General features: G+C 37.9%; 1 protein-coding gene across 1 annotated transcript; it reads right to left on the bottom strand.

Annotated features, from left to right (window-relative positions):
- Positions 1-9,184: 9,184 nt before the first annotated feature.
- On the bottom strand, positions 9,185-18,967 carry LOC148904807 (transcriptional regulator QRICH1-like). The gene is made up of 3 exons (XM_089024518.1): positions 18,514-18,967; positions 15,921-15,939; positions 9,185-9,533 (listed from the first exon to the last, which is right to left on the bottom strand). The coding sequence occupies exons 1-3, from the start codon at positions 18,965-18,967 to the stop codon at positions 9,185-9,187; spliced, it is 822 nt and encodes a 273-aa protein (XP_088880644.1).
- Between the last annotated feature and the right edge of the window lie 3,254 nt (positions 18,968-22,221).

Here is a 22,221-nt window from a genome sequence, read left to right as displayed (position 1 = left end):
AATAGTACCCAGTGTCTCTCGGACAACTCTTCTGGGCCTGATGACCTGTCGCGTACACAACCTTTTTGGTGAAATAAGCTTAATGCATGTAAACTATCCGACATCTTGCTCTGAGCATATTTTAGATCGTTTGATTTTATTGCAGGCCGTTATACTAGCTTCTCAATCTTTTAATAAAACACAGTTTAACTAAACACCGTTTTGATGTGAACGGGGTTGTATTGCTCATAAGCTTAAACTTGTAAGCTTAAATATAAATAACAAATTATTTTTCAAACTGACTGTACATTCATTGAAAAGTTCAACTTTTAATAAGTAGGGCCAGCTATATTTCAGTAAAAGAAGTTACTTATCTCATTACCTGAAGCACCAATAACATTTATTAAGGAATATAAAGAAGAAGCAATGTAAATGCAATGTAAGATAAAACGTATTTCAATTCAAAGGCGAAAACTAAAAAAACTGATTGCTGCATTCTAGCCCGGCATTTATAAGCCAATTTAAAAAAGTTGAATGAGATATTCACTCTCATATATTCAAAAGTTCTTCTTTTCAGTCTAATCAATGACTGTTATCGTAATTATCTCAAATTTATCTCGATAAAACCAAACCTACTTTGTGTTGTTGGCTGCCATGATGACTGGATAATCTTCTGGCTTGTAAAACTAGGCAAAGAAATATGAAAGCCTTCACATTAGACTATAAAAGGAATAAAAAGCGAAATTTTACAAATGCTACATGGTTTTCAAAGATTTTTGATTAAAAAGACTCGAAAATATATAAGTAAAATACATCACATACCTTGAGGTGTAGGACGACGTCAAATTACTGCTTTAGAGGTCGTCGTTGGTCTGAAGACGACGGTCCACATGGCGTCACTTCCTGCTGCGCATGCGTAGTAACGGTGTTCTCATAAACGGCGGCGTCGTCGTGCAAACGGTCGTCGATTCGTAAGCTCTCTAATAACGGGCATCATCGACGACCTAAGTCAACGATACCCAAGCGTAAACCTAGCTCCTTTGGAGTTTCAAGTAGGAGACAAAGGGCAGGATCAAGTCAGAGAAGCAAGTAGGGGAAAATGGCACAACCTGTATCAAAGAAAGAATTCCTCCCTGCTTAACAACCAGCTCCCAAAAGGAATCAAGGATGCGCTGGTGGACGCCCAACTTGACAATGCTAAGCACTTTGACTCAAAAGGAAACAGAAGTTGCTCAAAGGGCCTTTAGTAGGAGTCTTTTAAACCCTAGCTACAAAAAGATCCTCGACTCTGCCGCCAGATTGCAAGAGAAGCGCCAGGAAAAACTCAAACAATTAGAGACCGTCGAAGAGGAAAAGAAGGATCAACTCGAAGAAGCTCAGCAGTCGCCCAATAGTGACGCGGTTGGAGGCCTGGTAGGTTACCTACGAAAGATAAGAGCTGAAAAGGAAGCACTTAAGAAGGAAATACATGAAAATAATGTAACCATTGATGACCTTACGCTCAACCTTGATGAAGCAACCAAGGAAGAAGGTGGTATCACTGGTCGCCTTGATGCTGTTAAAGAGGAAAACCTAGAATTACAGGGAAGAATAGAAGAATTGGAAGACGAATTCATGAAACAAGGTAGGCTAACTACTGCGAGTCATGCCGCCGAAATTGCCGACTTTAGAGCTAGGCTCTCTAAGCTGCTAGAAGAAAAAAGCAGTGCAAAAAATCAGCTAAGGGTTGCTTGGAATGAATCAGCGGGAAAAGACTCAGAACTACAGCGCTTGGGAAAAGAATTGATGGAGTCTGTTGACAGAGAAAGGCAAGTAATGGCGGACAAGGCAGTGGCGGAGGAACGAATACGACAACTTCAACAGGCCGTCGAAGACTTGGAGGGGCAAATAGAGCGGCGACAGGAAATAAGTAATGACCAAACTCGTCCCGAAGAGGAAAGGGAAGCAGCCCAAAGGGAAGAGGAAGCCCTTCAGGAGAGAGTTGCGGAATTGCAGGCGCAAAGAGAAGCCCTGGAAAAGGAGTTGGGGCTTACCACCAAGGAAAAGATAGAGAAAGCCCTTCTGAAGTATGGCGTTCCGCTAGCATTTGCAGTTGCTATTAGCGCCGTAGTAGGTGTGATCCTTAGCGCACTTAAGGCTACAGGCGCGGGTGTAAAGAAATTAGGCAATGGACTAACGGACTTAGGAAAAAAGATGGCAGCCGGGTTGCCCGGGCTGCTGGGTTCTGTCATCTCTTTGGTACTTAGGACCGGCGGAGAACTGTTGAAGTTCATGGGGAATAGCATTTGGATATTAGTCGTAGCTATTGGGGTGGTACTCCTGAAGAAGATGAAGGGCTGATCTTGTCCTTATGTATCACTGAGGGGCTTGTCGGGCTCATTGGGCATCCGAGGCATCCTTGACTGGGGATAAGTAAAGATAGTATTAGTCCCGGGTTGATCATTTGGCATTAGGGGTATGACGCTCGTAGTGCTAATGGGCTTATGACACCAAGCAGCATCTACGGCATTGCCCTTCAGGCCATTTATCCTTACGCCTCCATCATTGGGGAGCATTTTCAATTTAGTATATTTGCAATTGGCTATCATATGAAAAGTAACTGGATTAAGATCTTCTCTGCTTAATGGAGGGGGCTCCGACGAGAAGATAGATAGATAGATAAACTTTATTAAAAGTGTCAAGTTATTTAGCTAAGATATAAGCTAATTGGGGACACTATAAAAGAACCAAATAAATTAATACAAAAACTAAATAAATAAATAGAAATATACAAATATTTAAGAATATATGTATTCTAAGATATATAAATATGTAAATAGTGATTAACATTAAGTACTATCTAAAATTTTCCCTACCCTACTCATATCCCAAGATCTAAGCCCAACCCCAATTCTCATGTAATTAAAATAAAACTTCAGTAGAGAACAGACGATCTCTCGATAGATTTCTGGATGGATAGGATGAAACTGAACAACCAAGTGAACAACATGCTCAACTATAAGTCTCTAGGTTGAGCATGCTATACACTTACAGGATCCATCCAACAATCCCGAGACATCAACTGTTCTTATAGCAGTTCGAAAGGCATTTATGCTGGGTTTGTTCCGTAAGTCCTTACTAATCTTACTCCATAAATATGGACCTAAATATCTGATTGAATGCTTACCATATCTAACTGTACTAAAACTTGGAATAGAAAAATCAGAATGACGTAAATTATACTTATTTGATTGACTCTGAAAAATATTATCTACATAATCAGGAACATATTTGTTCTTCACCTTGTACATTAAAATTAAAATGTCCTGTAGACGCCTATTAAGCAAAGTTGGCAATTTGGCCCATTTAAGTAGTTCATTATAATTTGCACTATGATCATTAAAGACTGCTCTCAACGCCCTTTCTTGTACCCGCTCTAATTTCTTACAGTCTGTAGCCTTCCCAAAATGCCAAACAACGTGACAATATGTTAAGTGAGGTAAAATGGCAGATAAATATAGTGATAGCTTGGCTTGTGTTGGTATTAGATTTCTTAATCGTGAAAGTATTCCAATCTTCATTCCCGCCTTCTTACAAGTAATGCTTATATGAGCACTAAAATTTAGACCGTCATCTAGAGTGACACCTAATAACTTCAATTCCCTTATGGAATTGATATTAACCCCATCTATATTTAATGTTAAGTTAGTTTTAGTTTTATCCCCAATTAGCATAGCATTATACTTTTCATAATTTCCTTGCAGCAAGTTCTCATTATACCATTTAGATATAATTTGTCCTTCTTCATTAAGTGTTCTTTGTATATTGTCAATACAATTTCCTGAGGTATATATTTGGTGATCATCCGCATAGCTTGAAAGGTTGGCTCTTTTAACTATATATGCCATGTCGTTTTGAAATAAGTTCCATAATAGCGGGCCAAAGGAAGATCCCTGAGGACAGCCTCTGATTGATGTTTTCCACTCACTGTAGGTATCTTGCAGTTTGACTTTGTTCCGTCTATTTTGAAAATAGGATCTTATCAATTCCAAGGATCTATCAGAGAACTTGTAGGCTTTCAACTTATTGAGCATCAGTGATGGATGAAGAGAGTCAAAGGCTTTTGTCATATCTGTTGACAATAGACCTATACATTCCTTTCTATCAAGCTGCCATTCTCCATTCTTCTGTTAGTCTAATTAGTGTAGTTTCACAACTATGCCGCTTGCGATACGCAGATAGAGATGGATCCAATACAGACTCAAAGTGTTTGTTGACTTGACTACTTAACAAACTCTCGTAGATTTTGTCTACCGTATTAAGTAATGTAATGGGGCGATAATTCTTCTTGTCTAGCGGATCATCCTTTTTAAAGACAGGACACCATATTCCTTTTTTCCATGAATCAGGCCATATCCCTTGCTGTATGCTTTTATTATAAAGTTTGGTCAACGGTGCTGCTATTCCGTTAACTGCGGATTTCAGTATCATAGAAGTTATGTCATCGTTGCCACACGCTTTCCTTGTGTTCAACTTCCCAATGATAGACTTGACTTCATCGGTGTTTACTGTCTCAAATTGGAATTCACTGCAGGTAGCTTTACTTGAGAGTACTATACTGAAATGAACTGAATTCCTAGTATTATTTTTCGTCCTGTAAGGCAGCAATGGATCATCATTCTCATCAACAAGCCTAAACCCCACGTTTGCACCCGACCCCGTGTTAATGCTAATGGTACAAATGATTAACGCAAGACCCCCAACTTCACCCCACATTCTGGTATCAAGCCACTCATTCCCTTCATCATAAGCCTTCGCGTCTAAACAGTAAACACAGCGCGTTTCTCTTAAGTGGAGTGCTGATGGTCGCGTGATTATAGGGCTTATTTCTTTGGTCCTCTATGCTATTTACTGTGACCTTTCCCGTATCATCTACGCGCATTTGCAGCTTTACCTTTCCATGGCAATCGGCGACCATGTGAAAAGTCCAAACCTGAAAGATTTTCAACACTGCCGGGGTTGGGCTCTACGGCGAAATGCGCAGGCTCCCTGTTGTTCGTCTTCGCACGCATAGGCTGCAGTATGCCATTGTAATCCAGGAACCTGAAGCCCACGTTGGCGTGGCTGCTCGTACCAATGCAAATACTGCATATTATCAGCTTCTTTCCTGAGTAGTTCAGATCCACGGACATCCCCGTGACATCAACCCAAGCCGCCTGGGTGTATTTTTTCTCGCCTGTGTAAGTCGTATAGACACAATCTACTCCAGCTACGTAGGGGTTGTTCATCGCCATATATAATAACTCAGACCAATGCTTGCGGTGGCTAGGCCGGCTTTTAGTAAGTTATGGTCATATTCCTCGGGTGTGGTTGGTAACGTGGGAATATGCTTTGATGGTTTCTTGACCGCTGGCTTTTCTGTGTGTTCCTTCTTTGGTTTCTCTACGAAGTGAGGAATATTCTTAAGAATATCTGAGTTCACGTCATTCACCCCATACTTCATATCCTTAGTAGCTCGCTGAAGTTTGTTGTTGTAACCCACAACGGAATTAGCGTTGACAACCAAATTACTTGGCATTAACCAACAACCAGGACTTAAGGCGTAATCTTTAGATTGCTGCACCACAAGTTGATACCTTTGAACTGATTTAGAGATCTCATTCTAACAGCGCTTTCGAAGAGGACAAGGAATACTTGTTGTGTTTCCTGCGACGCACCGCTTGCATCTACAATGGGGCTGTGAGTGCTAACCTGTGCTCCTAGAATGCAGTAAACAAAGGCTTCGATGCTTCGATTAATCCTTGCGAGATTCTTTAGGCCAATGCCCTTTGCGGCAAAGCAAGGCGCCCAAGGATACTTCTCTTTGCTCTGAATGAAGTAAATTAGGTTTCCTTTCGTTCCACTGCCTCCTAAGTCTGAGAATTCGTAGGAGCTAGGATATCCCATGCCTGGAGTTTGTATGCTGGCACCAACATACGAAGCATAGGTGTAAGTCTCTCCTAAACCATGGGCGGCACCCTCTTTGTTGCGAAAATCGGGGTTGGTAAGCTTAAACTCATTCTTTAGGCGCTCCCATGCAACCTTGTCATATTTGTTATCCTTCGCGTTAAAGACAGTGTCACCAGGAAGCAGGCACTCCTAACTCAAACAATATCCTACGAATAGTAAAAGCAACATGAAACCTTAGGAAAGGAATATGAAACATATCCGCAGCTATGCCGCATCCTTTAGTAGCAGCCCAGACAGCAAAGTTTAGCTGCTGCGGCCAATACCGCATTTTGGGACCTGATAACCATTCTCTGGATTCTTTCCCTGAGTTATGTTTCATGGCAGTTTCTCTGAAGATGTCTCTGACTTTTGTCTTAAACCTCGCAGGACCCACGGGAATCTCCAAAGAGGTAACCATCTTAGCAAAGCCATTTGCACCATCTTCGTTGTAAAATAGGTAATCCTGGGTGGTCACTAATAAATTTTTGGGAAATTGGACTCAAAATGCACTTTCTTTTCAGGCTTCGTAGTATGTTCGTCAGGTATCTTAGGCTTGGGACTTAGGTCCGTATTGCTGTACATTCTAGAGCCTTGGTAATAAATACCGTCGGGTCTGCGCTCAAACTTACTGGGGTCTGCATGTGGAAACATCTTCCTAAATGCTCTCCAATTCCAGTAGTCCCGATTATCGCGATGTGGCTGCTCCTCAATGTCATTCCCAAAAGCGTCGTACATTAGTATATGTAATGGATGTTATACCATCAGCACCTCAGTTGTATCCTGATATACCCAAGGAGGGTCCTAACGAACTAAACGCTGAAAACTTCAGGCTTAATAAAGCAAATTTAATACTGGCTTACTTGGAAGGGCAGACAAAACACTACGAAAAAGTTAGGAAGAAATACGTTAGAGCCCGGAGTACGCTACATAAAATTGCGATAACTTCGGGGTCCATATCCGTAGTGTTAACGGGCTCCGGCGTTGCTACTTCGCTTACTGGACCCGGAGTAATTGTTGGGGTTCCTTTGGCCGGCGTTGGGGCAGCCTGTGGTATCATTTCGGCTGTTGCTACGGGTATTATGAAACAGTTGTCTAGCAAAATATCAAAACACGACACGACAATAGCTCTGTCTAGGTCTAAAGTAAATACTATTACCGACCTTGTCTCAAAGGCTTTGCGTGACAGAAAGATAGATGACGTTGAATTCTCGCTTATCCTGGCTGAAGAGGAAAAGTACGAGAAACTAAAGTCGGACATAAGAAACGAAAAAACAGTCGTAAAAGATCTTTCCGAGGAATCTCGCAAAAAGATCTACCAAGAAGCAAAAGAAGAGCTCCAAAGAAAGCTCGCTCAATAAATATTTGCTTTGAAAAAAGCGAGACAGGATTTCATTTGCATATTGAGCGATAGTCTAGAAAATATGCGTAATTAGTTTCACAATTTTTATTTCGTCAAGTCCGGGTTAATACAAGTCGTGTCCTATTGATAAACCCAAATTGCTTAGGAATAATGGGCTGAAATTGAAGTTCGTAGTTCCTGTGAAGAATCGATTTCAGCGCCAACACTACAATTCCTCAACTTCCTTACTCGCCGCTCGGCAATTCGTTCTCTCTTGAGATGAGTTTCATATTTGTGGCGAATTCTTACAGCTGCTTCTTCCGTCTTTTTCTTGATATCAGCCTCATATTTCCTTCTTCTTAATTCCTCAGTGGCAGCTTGTCGAGATAAATCTAATATCTTAGGCAACTGGGGAAAAAAACAAAAAATCTTCGATCTGCTTATCGCCCATTTCAGTCAATGCTTGAAAAAACTCGGCGGCGTTAAATGAAATCGAATCCATGGCAGCTCTGCCAGAGTTCAAGGCCACTGTCTTACACTCCTCGATTTTTTCCATGCACTGGTCACGGCGATCTCGTAGTTGTTTCAAAGTAAGTGGCGCTTTCACAAAATATTACACAGCCTGTATCGTTTTCACAAAATATTACACAGCCTGTATCGTTTTCACAAAATATTACACAGCCTGTAGTGGTTTCACAAAATATTACACAGTTGTGAAAAAACTTGTGTAAAATGCATATCATTAGAGTTAAGTGTGACGTAAAGGGAAAACCCCATCGAATTACATCATCGCCTTGGAATCCATCCTAAGAGGGGGTGGTTGGGGTCTATCTCGTAAAATATTTCGTAAATTGCGTCAGGGTAATAAGGAATATCCTTATCCAGCCTACGGAACATCCACTCGGCTCTGCTCAAAGTATCTTCAGAAACCTTGGGAATAAAGTCACCGGTAATTTCAGACAAAAGGTAGGGAATGGCCTTGTAATATTTCCCTAGCTTTAATTTTTTCAATGTCTTCATTAAGCTTTGCGGGGTTGGTTCTTTTAAGTTGAGCGCTTCCATTACCTCGTTGTCAAGATACACCGGCCGAAGACCTTGGGCATGACTCATCCAGTCCCTAAAGTATTTTATTCTCTTGTATGGGGTCTTCTTATGACCTCCGTTAGAGTAATATTGTTCCCTAGTAGCACAAGGCACGGCATTGCGAATGTTCTTACCACACTCGTAACACTGTGCTGACGTTTCCTCTTCTATTTGCATCTTTTTACCACAACAAATATACTTATTTGGTTTAGTAGGTACAAACTTGGGTTTCAAGCACTTTATACAAAAATCATTAGCAAATTCTTTACATTCGTGCATATATATATCATAGATCTCGCGAACACAGCAGCAGTAAGGGGGCAAATCGAGTTTAACCGGGCTTTACCCGCGGGGGAACGCATGCCTACTTGGCGTGGGAATAACCCGCGCTGATGTATGGGTCAATCACGATTCCCCCTTACTGCTGCTACAATGGACAAACTTAAAGCCCGGGGAGGGAATTGAAATGCAGCAGGGAAGAGCGGGGCTGATATGAATTAATCTGATTGGCTTATTATGAATGGAAGGTCAATATATAGTTATAAACCCGGTTTATAACTATATATTGACCTTGAATTTATGATGAGCCAATCACATTAATTCATATCAGCCCCGCTATTCCCTGCTGCCTGATGAGTAAACTATCTGGGGAATAATACTATTCTACAGAACTAATCTAATTAATGTTTACGTTCAAAAAAACTATAGAGATATGTTTTCTAAACATTACATTATCAAATCGTTGCTAGTGCTCATAGTTTATGTGTTAAAGTTTACAACACAGTTTTTAAAATAATACTTCTTACAAACTGGGTTTTACTCATCCTTTTCACTACATTTCTTCTTGTTTTCCTGGCCGCCATTATCGAGATCTTCGTTAGGTCTTTTTGCCGTAGATGTGATACATTCATTGAAAGGCTTACCTCCACTGTCAAAGCACTTGGAAATCGCTGTCTTGACACTTGCACTTGGCCTTTGGTATTTTTGAAGGGTTCTTTCATCTCTATGCCCGGTTCGTTCCATGATGTATTTATCTGGAACAAGTTTCTCTAGTCCACGCGTAGCCGTTGTAGCCCTTAGACTGTGGTGGGTGAAATATCCCTCGATTTCGGCTTTGCACAACCTTCGAACTGTATGCCCTAGTGTGTTGTGTCCAACAGGATTGGCAGTGAACCATTCGGAAAGTATCATATAATATATGTTAACATCACAGTAATATACTCACTCTAAAAGTTTGATTTCTTAAATTAAGAAGAAAACTCTTATTTTAAGGTCCCCAGATAAGAAGTAAGAAGCTCTTATTTCAAATTCTGGAATTTATCAAAATGAGGAATGTAAAACTCTCAATACAAGAGAATTAAATATCTAAGTTTAATATATATCGATTCTCTTATATTAAGAAATCAATCATCTTAATATTAGAAGATTAGGTATCTCAATTGTAGATATCTATTCTCTGGTATTGAGAAATGTAGCATCTCAACATTAGAAAATTAGGTATCTCAATTGTAGATATCTATTCTCTGGTATTGAGAAATGTAGCATCTTAATATTAGAAGATTAGGTATCTCAATTGTAGATATCTATTCTCTGGTATTGAGAAATGAAGCATCTTAATATTAGAAGATTAAGTATCTCAATTGTAGATATCTATTCTCTGGTATTGAGAAACGTAGCATCTTAATATTAGAAGATTAGGTATCTCAATTGTAGATATCTATTCTCTGGTATTGAGAAATGAAGCATCTTAATATTAGAAGATTAAGTATCTCAATTGTAGATATCTATTCTCTGGTATTGAGAAACGTAGCATCTTAATATTAGAAGATTAGGTATCTCAATTGTAGATATCTATTCTCTGGTATTGAGAAACGTAGCATCTTAATATTAGAAGATTAGGTATCTCAATTGTAGATATCTATTCTCTGGTATTGAGAAATGTAGCATCTTGATATTAGAAGATTAGGATCTCAATTGTAGATATCTGTTCTCTGGTATTATACTGATATTAGAAAATTAGCAATCTCAATAGAAGACATCCATTCTCTGGTATTGAGAAATGTATCATCTTACTAAATGAGAAATGTGATGAAATACCAATTTTATTTGCATAAACATATTTAAAAAAGGGATTTACACAACAATGAACAATTTATTGAACTACATAATTGGCATGCAAAATTACATTGAAAGTTAAGCAAATAATGCTTCTGCAACAACACAACCAACAATTGCTAAACGTTCACATTTCCAACTGCTTACCTATCAATGAAACCTATTTTACAGCAGCCTTCAAGTTTTTGAAGAAAGTATTTTCCATTTTTCTGTATTGCATTGTTTTTCTTAGTGGCTTCAAACCTAACACATGCTCTTCTAAAAATCTGAACAGATTTTGCTTCTGTTTGTCATAAGCTAGATTAAAAGCAAAATAGCAAGCTAAAAGTATCAAGATTCCCTGGTAGTAATTGGTTGTTTCCAATTCAATGGCAACCTTTTTATCAATGACAATTAGTAACTGGGGCTGGTTAATATCGTCATCTGTGAAAGATGCTAATGTTGGAGCATTTGTAATTTCACTGGATTTCAGCAGGTAATCATCTGGGGACCTTACATCCTTGACAAAAGATTGAAAAGAAAGAAACTGTGTCAGTTTTTGTTCAACACACAGTACATGCATGCAATGCTTCAATATTGTCACTTACTGGAATGGAAATTATAATTTTCTCCTGAAGACCAAGACGCTTGGGTATTTCTTCAACTGCTTTAATTGCACTTGCTCCATTATCTTAGGAAAGAAAATAAAAACAAATTATAATTGAAAACTATCTGTATTTAGATGATTAAGGACAGCTAAACTACCTGACAAGTTGCCTATGGTAAATTGACCAGAATACTATTTAGCTCTGTGAAATGAACGAGACCTACTGTGAGATTTGCTTGTTTTGATTTGTAGTGCAAAGTTTGATATCTAACATAGAAGCCATCACCTCAGGAGGTTTCAACATCAGTCCAAAAATGATACCACATCATACCTGTATCCAGGTCTTCATTCGCTTTGACATCAGTTAACATCTTTAAGTTTTCCAAGAACTTTTCAGTTGTCACTTCTTCTCCCGATTTTGAACATGGGATTCCAACTCAGTCAGTGACTGTAAGGAATTATAATCAGGACTTTACACAATGATTTAGTCTACATCTCTATAATAGCGCTGTGCAGTGGTACTAAAAATAGCCTGTATAATAGAGGCATGACAAATATTATTAATCTGTCATCTGTAGAACTTGTAAAACAAAGTTCATGATGTAACAAAAACAGACTCAAGGAGATGAAAAAATTGGCTTGTTTGTCCAAGTTGTGATGTCACCGTTCACGCTTCGCTACTGATTGACTACTTTAGTTACAAGTGGCTGCCATTCATTAACCAAAAACATTTCCTCCAAAAATTTTGTTTCAACTTTTATTGCCCTTCATAAAAATTGAAAATAATTGAGATGATCAAAAATCTTACCAGTTGCTCTTTCATGAGGAATGGAAATTTCTCCTTAATTGTCTCTAAAGCATCCTTTCCACCACATTCCTCTTCAATAACATCAACACGGGCCTGGAAAGTCATCGTTTGCAGTGTTTTTATTGCTTCGAAGTTGGGGGTCTTCCTTCTTAGCTCTTTCATAATTTCTGAATAGTGCTTTTCAAGATCGTCCTCCAGTTCCCCACTAGATGTGCTGCTTTCTTGACTTTTAACTGAACTTGAACATGTTCGTCTTTTACGTGAGCTTGAATAGGTAGTATTATACTGCCTTCTCTGGAGCATGCACTTTACTGAAGACTTGAAAAAAAAAGTTATACATACATATACTATACACTTTCATATATACCCAACCAAAAAAAATGAAAGGACAAAACACCCATATTCATGGACATAGCACTGAGCCCAAATCCTATTAGAGTGATTTTCAAAAACCTGTGATAAAGAAAGTGAATTTATTAGAGCATAATAATAAGCTACAGAAAATAGAAAACAAAAAAATATGGATGTTATAGTTCTAAATATCCTTAAGTGTATTTCACAGGTTTATGAAAAACACTTTAATTTATTAAAACATACATACCCGATACTGGAAAGGCAAACCATCCGGCCAATTTAGAGGTTTTTCGTCTCTCAAAGTTGGCACTTTAGTGCATATTTTTTTGCAGCCACTTCAAAGTCTTCTGTTGTAATATCTTGGTCCTGTTTGAGTGCTTTCATACAGGTAAAACAGTCCCTGATGAGTTTTGCTCTTGTAGAATCATCAAGGTCTTTATCTTCAGCAATGCATTTTTTCACCTCAGAAGACATTGGAAAATCAAAGGACTCTTCTGTGACAGTTGGCATCAATTTTGGCTTTTTGGAAGTGCCACTCAACTTGCAGTGCTCTTCACTGGCAACTGAAGATGTTGATGAAATAACTGACCTAGTGGATGCACTTGATGGGGATTTCTTCTTCTTACCAGCTGACAAAGAGTAACTTTCTTGCTCCTTAAAAAATCAATGCAAAATTAATAGCACCCTGAGGTCAGATATAATTTCAAATACAGTAGACCCTTTTCAGAACCTGGTCAAATGGTTATATTTCTGAATGACAAAATATCCAAATTTCCTTCATTTCCACAATATGTTGAGGGATAACCCCAAACAATGGTAAATATCATGACCCCTTGCATAGAGTGAGAACTTACAATTCCACAAGCCAAAACAAATTAAAGCTGCTTCAAAAATTATTATAACTTTTCATTACCTCTGAAGATGGCTCGTCAGTGTTGTGTTCGCTGTTATCAATACCTACAGTCTGTTGTATTCCTTGGCGCTGAAAGAATATGAAATTAAGAATTCATCACAACATGCTTTACCACTAAGGGTAATATTAAGCACACAACAATCACTTGTTAATTCGTGACACAATTTGGATTTTTATTCAAAGTCAATTTCAATTACTTACCAAATCCTCAACTAAATCCCATATACCCTTTCTGGCATGGAAATTTTCAGGGAACAGGTCATTAAGGTCAGCCCTTGTCAATTTGACAAATGTCTTTCCATCGATTTGATTAGCTGAATTGCAACAAACATATCCAATTAAAATGTTACTAAATGGAATGTATTATATAAAAGCTATTTAAACTGGCATGAGTGCCAATGAAACATTGACCTCTCATATGGACCCCTCCTAATATGTCAATCAAAATAAGCAATGAAAATTTTCCAGGGGGTCCAAATAAGAGGTCCAAAAAGGGTTAACGTTTTGTTGACACTCACTTATATTACATCCAATGCCTCCCCTCCATGCCTCCCCTCCAAATGCCTCTCCTCCAAGTGCCTCTTTTCCAAGTGCCTGGATCACATACAGTTACTGAAGACATTTAGTTTAGATAATTAATATGAAAGTCAGTTGCCTTGAGGTATAAAAATATTGATTTGACAAACCATTACTGTAATGCACCTATCAATGTAAAGCCCGAGGGAGGGGACCCCGGGATGAGGCATGGACATTGATCGCTATTTTTAGCCCCAGGATTATAGCTAACTTTGAACGATAAAACGGAGAAATTTGGATTTATTTAGAAGGTTTGGCTGTAGCCAGATCACTTCCGAGGTGGGGCAACTTTGACAGACAAAATCTATTTGAAATCAAAGTCCTCACCTCGTCCCGGGGTACCCCTCCCCCCCCCCTCGGGCTTAACATTGATAGGTGCATAATGACCCATTCCAGCAATTTCGTTTCGAAATGGATGGAGATATTAACGTTAAGATTCACTGATATAATTCATAAAAAATGTCAAAAATCAATTTCAATTGATTTAAGGGAATACAAATATTACAAGGCAATCATTCTATCGAAAACCAATTTATATAAAACGCCACAACTTAGGAATATTTTGGCGCCAAAAATGTAAATATTTCGAACTGCAAAAATTACCAGTCTAACCGCTATTGAACGTACCTGAAATCGTCGAACAGATGCTTGCACCTAATCCCCTTCTTTTAAGCCACTCAGCCAGTTGTTTTGGCTCATCAGGAATATCTAAACGTTCAATAAAACTCGCCATTGTACTCGTTGTTCGGGTAAATTCACAAAACGCGAGAAGTTCAAAGAGCACGAGAAGTCTTTCAGAAAGGCTCATGTGATCTTGTAGCATAATCTCATTGGCCAGCTTAATATCGATTGCTTAAACGTGCCTTTCGACGCCCTGACAGCCTTCGGTAGTTGTGAGTTGCACGTTGGAATTTAGTTTTTCACTGCCGCCATTCAAAAATATTTAAGGTACCGACTTATTGATGTTGGGAATCGCAGTAATATTCAGCATGGCTTGGAAGTGCTTACTTTGTTTGGGCTTTTTTGCATTATATTTGAATTCTATTCTAACGCACTATAACTCAACACACAGAAACGACGAACGTTTTCACATTAAGTGCAAACTAGATGGTTGTAGTGCCGAGTTTACCAAGGCAAATACATTTTGTAAGCACGTGCGTGCATCTCATCGGCAACATCTTTACGAGACCGAAAATCAGGACGGCGTCTTCCAGATTATTGGTAAGTCCCTTATTTTTAGATAAATAATAAATTTGGCCTAAAATCTAATAGTACTTGCTGGAAAATTTTACATTTTTGACTAAACGGGATTTTGTGGCTTTCTGAATGCGTAATTAGATGCGACATTTATTTCTTTCCCTTGGGTAAGGAATTTGACATACCACAAGTTCCCGAGCGTGAGGATATTTGACAGGTTGAACAAGAAGTGTTTGAACAGTTGGATCATTTTAACTCCTGGAGAAGGGGTATTTGACATCAGCAGCAGTCCCGAGGGTAGGGAATTTGATGCTTGAGATACATCAAAATGTCAAATCCCCCTGGTATGCCCGTGGTCCCCCACCTGGGGCTTAAAATTGACAAGTGCATAATGATAACAAACACCGGTCATTTTTTAGGGAGGGGGGATGGGATAAGGAAGCAAATTTGGTGCACAACTTACATAACAGTCTAGAGCATATTCGTATTTCAGATAATACTGGGGATAATGAATCTGGGAATGGAAGAGATGAAAATATGTCATCTGGTGAAGATTCTGAAATGCTGTCTACTGGTGTGAATATTCCTGTTATGCCAACCCAAGACATGCACCATAATGAACCTCTCTCACTTTCCAATCTAGCTGGAAGGTACCTTGTTAAAGTACAGGAGAATAACAAATTAACTAATAAAGCAACTCAGAAAATTGCCACCATAACATCACAACTTTTTGACACAACAATTCAAACATTAAAGAGGAAAGTACAAGACTGTTTGTCACACTCAAATATAAATTGGGAAGATGTTGATGGTATTGATGATGCATTCGATAAGGTTTCTACCCCTTTTGATGAGCTAACAACCACATGGCTGCAGAAAGACTTCTACAAAACCTCAAGTACATATGTGGTTAGTAGACAAATATAATGTGTAAATTAAGAAGTTTTTTTGTCTTTAAATATAGTCGTACCTTTATGAAAAAGTGTCTTAAATCTTTCTAAATTTTCCATATTTAATCTCATCTCACATTTACCCTGATTTTTATTTCCTTGCATCCTTTTTTCAGGAACCCCAGAAACATGTTCTTGGAAAATCAAGGAGAATTGTCAAGTGTAATAATAAAAAGAGAATATCGGAAGTTGAAGACACTTTCTACTACATCCCAATATTAGATACTCTTCAAGTTCAGCTCTCATCTCCAAAATTGCTTAAAATGGTAATGGAAGGACCATGTAAATCAAGTGTCCCAGATACAATGCAAGATTTTGTCAATGGTACATTTGTATGTCATCATCCATTATTTTGCTGTGATGGCCAAGCACTTAAGATCTTATTATACTATGATGATGTCAATGTAGTAAATCCGCTCAGTAACAAATGCCACTCCCTTGGTTTTTTATTATTATCAAGTGGTAAATATATTACCAGAGTTTCGCTCAAAGTTGAAGTCCATACATCTTTTATCAATTTGTAAAAAAGAGTTAATTAAAAAGTATGGAATAAACTTAATCCTGGCACTTTTGGTTAAAGACTTACAGATTCTGGGAACAGATCAAGGTTATCCCTTTCCTGTTTTTGGTGGATCACTGTATCTACGTGGGTCATTGCTCGCTGTACTTGCTGACACACCTGCAGCTCAATCTCTTGGTGGGTTCAAAGAAGGGGTTGGTGGAGCTCGTCGCAAATGTCGTCACTGTATGACCAACTTTGAGCAGATGCAGAATTATTACAAAGAGGAAGAGTTTTTATTACGTACAAAGGAGGATCATGAAGAACACTTGAACAAAATTGAGAATGCACCATCTAAGTATTTGAAAGAATATTATTCCAAGCATTTTGGAATTAACAGAAGAACAAACCTGATAAATGTTCCACATTTTGATGTTTGCGAACAACTTCCTCAAGATGTTATGCATCTTTTTTTGGAAGGAATACTCAGCTATCATCTTAAGTATTTGTTCCATCACTACATCACAGAAATTTCTGCATTTACCCTTCTGGACCTCAACAGAGAAATTAAACATTTTCCTCTTGGCTATGGAGAAGAAAAAGACAGACCCGTAGTTATTAAAGAGAATGATCTTCTTTTTGACAAAAGTACAAACCTTGGACAAAGTGCAGCTCAAATGCAATTGCTTTGTAACATTTTGCCATTTATTTTGGGGATGTGTGTAGACCTGTACTCAGTCCACTGGAAGTGCTTTATGTCACTTCTTGAAATAATGATGTTGTGCTTCTCTCATTCTATCAGTTATGCTGCCATCCTAGTTTTAAAGAACAAGATTGCAAGTTATCTGCCATTGTTTAAGGAACTGTACAATGCAAGAATAACACCAAAACTTCATTACCTTGTGCATGTTCCCTCATTAATGTTTATGTTTGGCCCGCTGATCCGATCCTGGTGTATGAGGTTTGAAGCAAAACATTCATACTTCAAAAACATTGCAAAAGTCATTAGAAACTTCAAAAATCTTCCACTGTCACTTTCTACCAGACATCAGAGTATGGAATGTGCTGACAATATTGTATTAAATGAAGGTATAGATCCATGTCCATTAATTAAAAAGAATATTGTATTTGGCAGTTCTAAACCTATTATTAGTGCCCAAGATATTAGTTATGTTAGGGAATGTTTGTTTAGATTTTACAACATTCAGAACAATCAAGTGGATGCATGTAATATATTCCTTCTTAGTTCTGTCACTATTTATGGTACTGTATATAAACCAGGGAAAAATAACTTCATTGACGTGTCTAAAAATGCTCCAGAATTTGGAAGAATTATAAAGATTTGGTATGTTGAGTACCATGGTATTTTTTTTGTTATCCAAGTAATGCATACAACATCATTCTGTGAAGAGCTAAATACTTATGAAATTGAAGAACCACACTTGCCAGAGGGCCAGGAAATATTAGCATCAAGTGAAATCAGTCATCCTAAAGTATGTCACACTTACCAGTTTAATGAGAAATTATACATTGTACAGAGAGAGAACACTTTTTAGCAAGAAGTTCAGTGTGGCATATGAATTCTAGTCATGCAGTTGTGATACCATGTTGTATTGTATATTTGAAAGTGTTACTATAGTTTGGCAATAAAATATATATACTTGTTGTGTTCAAAATGAGTGATTATTTCTTAAGATGAACATCATTTCTACTTATATTGAGAAGCATTAGGGTTCTCAGAATAAGAATCGTTGTTATTGAGAACCTTGTCACTCTCAACATAAGAATCAAGTTAAACTCTAAGAGAAAACCATCTCTTATTTCAATGGCAGATATCCACTCTCTCATATTGAAGTGATATCATTTCTCAAATTGAACAACATTGCTATACTTATTTTGAGAACAAGCGTTCTTAAAATAAGAATAGTTCCAAACAAGCACCAATAGTACTCTCAAAATAAGAATCAAGTTATACTCTAAGAGAAAACCATCTCTTATTTCTAGCTTTTATCCATCTTGTAATAAGATTTTGCAATGATACTAAGAACAAAATCTTCTTATTTCAAGAATATAGTTACTTAATTCTAGAGCCTGGTCAAATTCCAGCTTTTAGGGTGACTATTATAAAATAATTAATCATAGACTACCTTTGTCGCTGATTTTTTTTGGGGGAGCCAAATAGAACAACTGCTTGTCAGCTACCATCTTTGGGCATTTAGATACATATTTCTTATATAAATTCACCAGGCATCTTTCAGGTCGCTCTTCGTTTGCATAATGTTCAACTCGTTTTCCTTTGAATGAACGATGTTTCAAACCTCCAGCGTTGTTTTTTTCTCCATACGAGGTGTACACCAACTTTTCGGGTTCCCCATTCTTTGGTGGTACTAAGCTAAGCTGTGAAAATGAAAGGCTACGATGCTCTTTACCACTACGCAAGGAGAAATTCTTCCCGATGAGGAACACCATAGTGTCTAATAACACTTTTGGCGAATGTAAACCCAAAACATGACTGCCCCAAAATTTTTCTTCTTGCTCCTCACTAAACGCCTCAGCTTGCTTTATTTGGACTCCCACACCCTTTGATGTTAAGCGTTTCATCTCGGAATCTAAAGCATCTTGGAAGAGCTTGAACGAAGTGTCTGTAAATAACTTGAATTCTTGCTTCCCGTTTTCTTTCAAAAATCTTTGAATTCCACAGCAAATTTGATACAAAGTATTTGGTGGATAGCATTCACCTGGAGTTTTCTTTTTGCGTACCTCCAATACAAACTTCGCTAGCCAGTAATCGAGTTCTTCTTTGCTCAACTGTAGTATGTCGAGGTCGACTACTTGGTATTTATCCGAGACCAAAGTCGAACGTAATTTTGAGCGCTCTTCTGCCCATTCCTTCCAGGTCTGAACACACCAAGCTGTAGCACATTTGGTTCCATGTGGTATTGTGGCTTCAACTCTGCGATGTAGATCAACATCGGAAACAACGGCAATGTCCCGCTTCGGTTCTTGTATCTCTAACTCATTATTTTTCTCTCCGATGTTGGCTTCTACTTCCAAACAATTTGCATTATCAAACAAAAAATCATGCAACTGCAAATTGAAAATTGAGCTTGAATGCTGAGAAATGGTATTCGGCGTTATAAAAACTGCCTCTTCGTCACTACTCTCCAACTCCATTGCCATACAGCCACATGTGATTACGAAACCCTAAAATCTATGGTTTTCTATTATCATCTGCACTTTTGTTTAATTAGCATCATAGATTTCCAGAACATTAAAACTATGTGCCACATTACCTCTGTAGGGACTAGAGGGCATTAGTAAATTCCTTTATAATCAACTCACATTGTTCATGCTCTATAGACAACAAGGGAAATATAAAAACAAAGCGGAAAATGTTTACCCTTTTGTATACATTCTAAAATTCCAACTGAACCACGAATATTTTTAAAAATTCTTTTTATTTTCATTATCTTAAAAGTCTAACAGAATATTATAGAAAACCTTCTTAATTGATGACTAAAATAGTTAGTTACCTCGAACGTCGGCAATAAGCCATATACATCCCTCGGGCCTGCGGCCCTCGGGATGTATATCGCTTATTACCTCCGTTCTCGGTAACTAACTCTTACTTTGTAACGTCGCTTACTGTATTCACAGGACTGACAGATATCAAGATACGAGGGTTATAGTTTCATAGGCTGTCTCACAGAGGTTAAAAGAAATCGATGTAATTGGTCCCCACGGTTAACTGTGATTCCCATTGTTTGAACTGGAGGTCTTCTTGATCTTGCGGTGCATCGCGGAACAACTAATCATCAGACGTTTCTTGACTTCGTGCAAAATCTTCCAACTCCTGCAAAACCTTCCATCTGCTTCCTTTTAATTGAACAAATCCTCGTTCTGTAGCAATAATGGGTGAGTAGAGTAATTAAATAATGCGTTTGTTTAGATTAACCTCAACAGCTTTTAAAATGATAACGATTAATGTGTTCAGTATTATAATGATAAAAATAATAAATAAGTAAATACATAAACAAACAAATTATTGCTGTAATCTGTTTGGCGGGCAACTCATAGGCACTATACATTAGATTTAGTCCTATTTTACATTTTAAGCTTATTGGAGAAATCTTTGTTCTGCCTCTTCGGGAAATTCTTATTAGCAAATACTGTGGCATCGTACTGCTTTGTGCCAGAAACACGGACACTCGTGATGGACTCAAACTTGGTTGTTTACTTGTAATACTCCGGAACGTTTACAATAATACTTCTCTGCATTCATCTGCGATTCATATACACTTCAATAGCAGCTCATCTACGGTTCTGAAACATTTACAATCTTTTTACAATACATTCGCTACAAACATAACGAAATTAAACGCTAATTCTCTATACATACCTCGTGGTAAATTCTCCATCACAATCTGAACGATGCCCAGAATGAAAACTTATAATGATATGCATACAGTGGTATACCGCTGACCGTGAATAGATACACGGATCTTACAAACATAAAAAAATACAAACATAACGATTGTTCATTCTTATAACAATAACAATAATCTTTATTTCCATTTCCATATTTTAAAATATTTACATATACTTATGGTACGATGATTGTGGTTATTTGTTTAGACTATGCAAAAATAAATTTCTACGCCATTGTGAGAATACGTGAGCGATTTAACAGCATCCTAGTAATTTTTTTTCATCACTTAATTAATATAATAGAGAACAATAGAATTAACATAATTTAGCACTATTGAGTACTATTTATGTTGCACACATTTAACTCTAATTTGAGACATTTAACTCTACGTTTCCCTTCCCGTTGAAGTATTTGCTGCAGAGCTTATATTTTCTTTCGTCAATTTTTCTTTTTCAGTCGAAAATTCTCCATTAGTGAGGACTTCAAATTCCTTCAAATCTTTGAGAGTCTTCAGCTGCTCAAGAATCTTTCCATGCATATGGATCTAAAAAAAAAAGTTTTGTTGTGATTATCAATTAAATTGTCTAAGCTTGGTTGATCGATTCCTTTCAATTGTGCTTTGAATTGTGTGTAAATGAATTATTTTAACATACCGTTATATCTGAAGGGACCGATGTAGTAGTTTACGATGCTGTTCTTGCACTGGTTGTATGGGTTGTGCTGCGACCAAGAAAAAATGGTTTTTATTAAACACCCCCCTAAGAGTTACTGTTACTGTTGGTTTATACAGCAGGTTAAGTATCTTGCTTGGTGGCTTGATTTAGATTAGTGATAACAAACTCCTTATAGGGGCACAGCCACACTCATTCACAGGGGGTCAATACAATGTTTGGTCTCAAGAAATGAGAAAAATCACTGATAAAGACAAAAAACATTCTATAAAAAACTTCAGTGCAGTCAACTATAGAAATGCAGCTAGGGTAGGTATCTTTGATACACTGCGGCTGAGATCGTCTTGCTTCCTCTCTCTCTCGAGGGCCAGTGAATGAAGAAACGGATTTGCTTTGCAAACACAGGAAGAGCACTGTCTAATAGCACTGTATAAAAGCACTGTTCTTACTAGAGATGGAGAAAAGTCAAAGCGGTAGGATAAATCCCTATGAGGTGCATTTAGCCTAAGTTTCATTAGAACCAAAAGAAGAACATCAGCTGAAACAAGAATATTTGATGACGGGAAGGAATCTTCAAGGAAACTACTTAACCAGAGAAAGCAATCATGAGATGGTAGGCCAGTATAGAAAAGAGTAGATTCATTTGGATTCGTGGAGAGATTCACGAGTGTTGAGGCCCTCATTTTTGGTGTGTTGTTTATAGTCGAGGAGTGTATCTGTTCTTGAAGAAGTGCGGTGCCAACTTCCCTTAAAAT

Source organism: Actinia tenebrosa, unplaced genomic scaffold (genome assembly GCF_029948245.1).
Source record: "Actinia tenebrosa isolate PJP-AT-01 unplaced genomic scaffold, QUT_ActTen_1.0 PGA_scaffold9__36_contigs__length_13948895, whole genome shotgun sequence".
Lineage (NCBI taxonomy): Eukaryota > Metazoa > Cnidaria > Anthozoa > Actiniaria > Actiniidae > Actinia > Actinia tenebrosa.
Note: the sequence above shows the minus strand (reverse complement) of the source record. Positions and strands in the feature narration are given on the sequence as shown.

Excerpts from the sequence above, each read along its gene's own strand:
- LOC148904807 (XM_089024518.1), bottom strand. The coding sequence starts at position 18,967 with ATGAAACGCTTAACATCAAAGGGTGTGGGAGTCCAAATAAAGCAAGCT.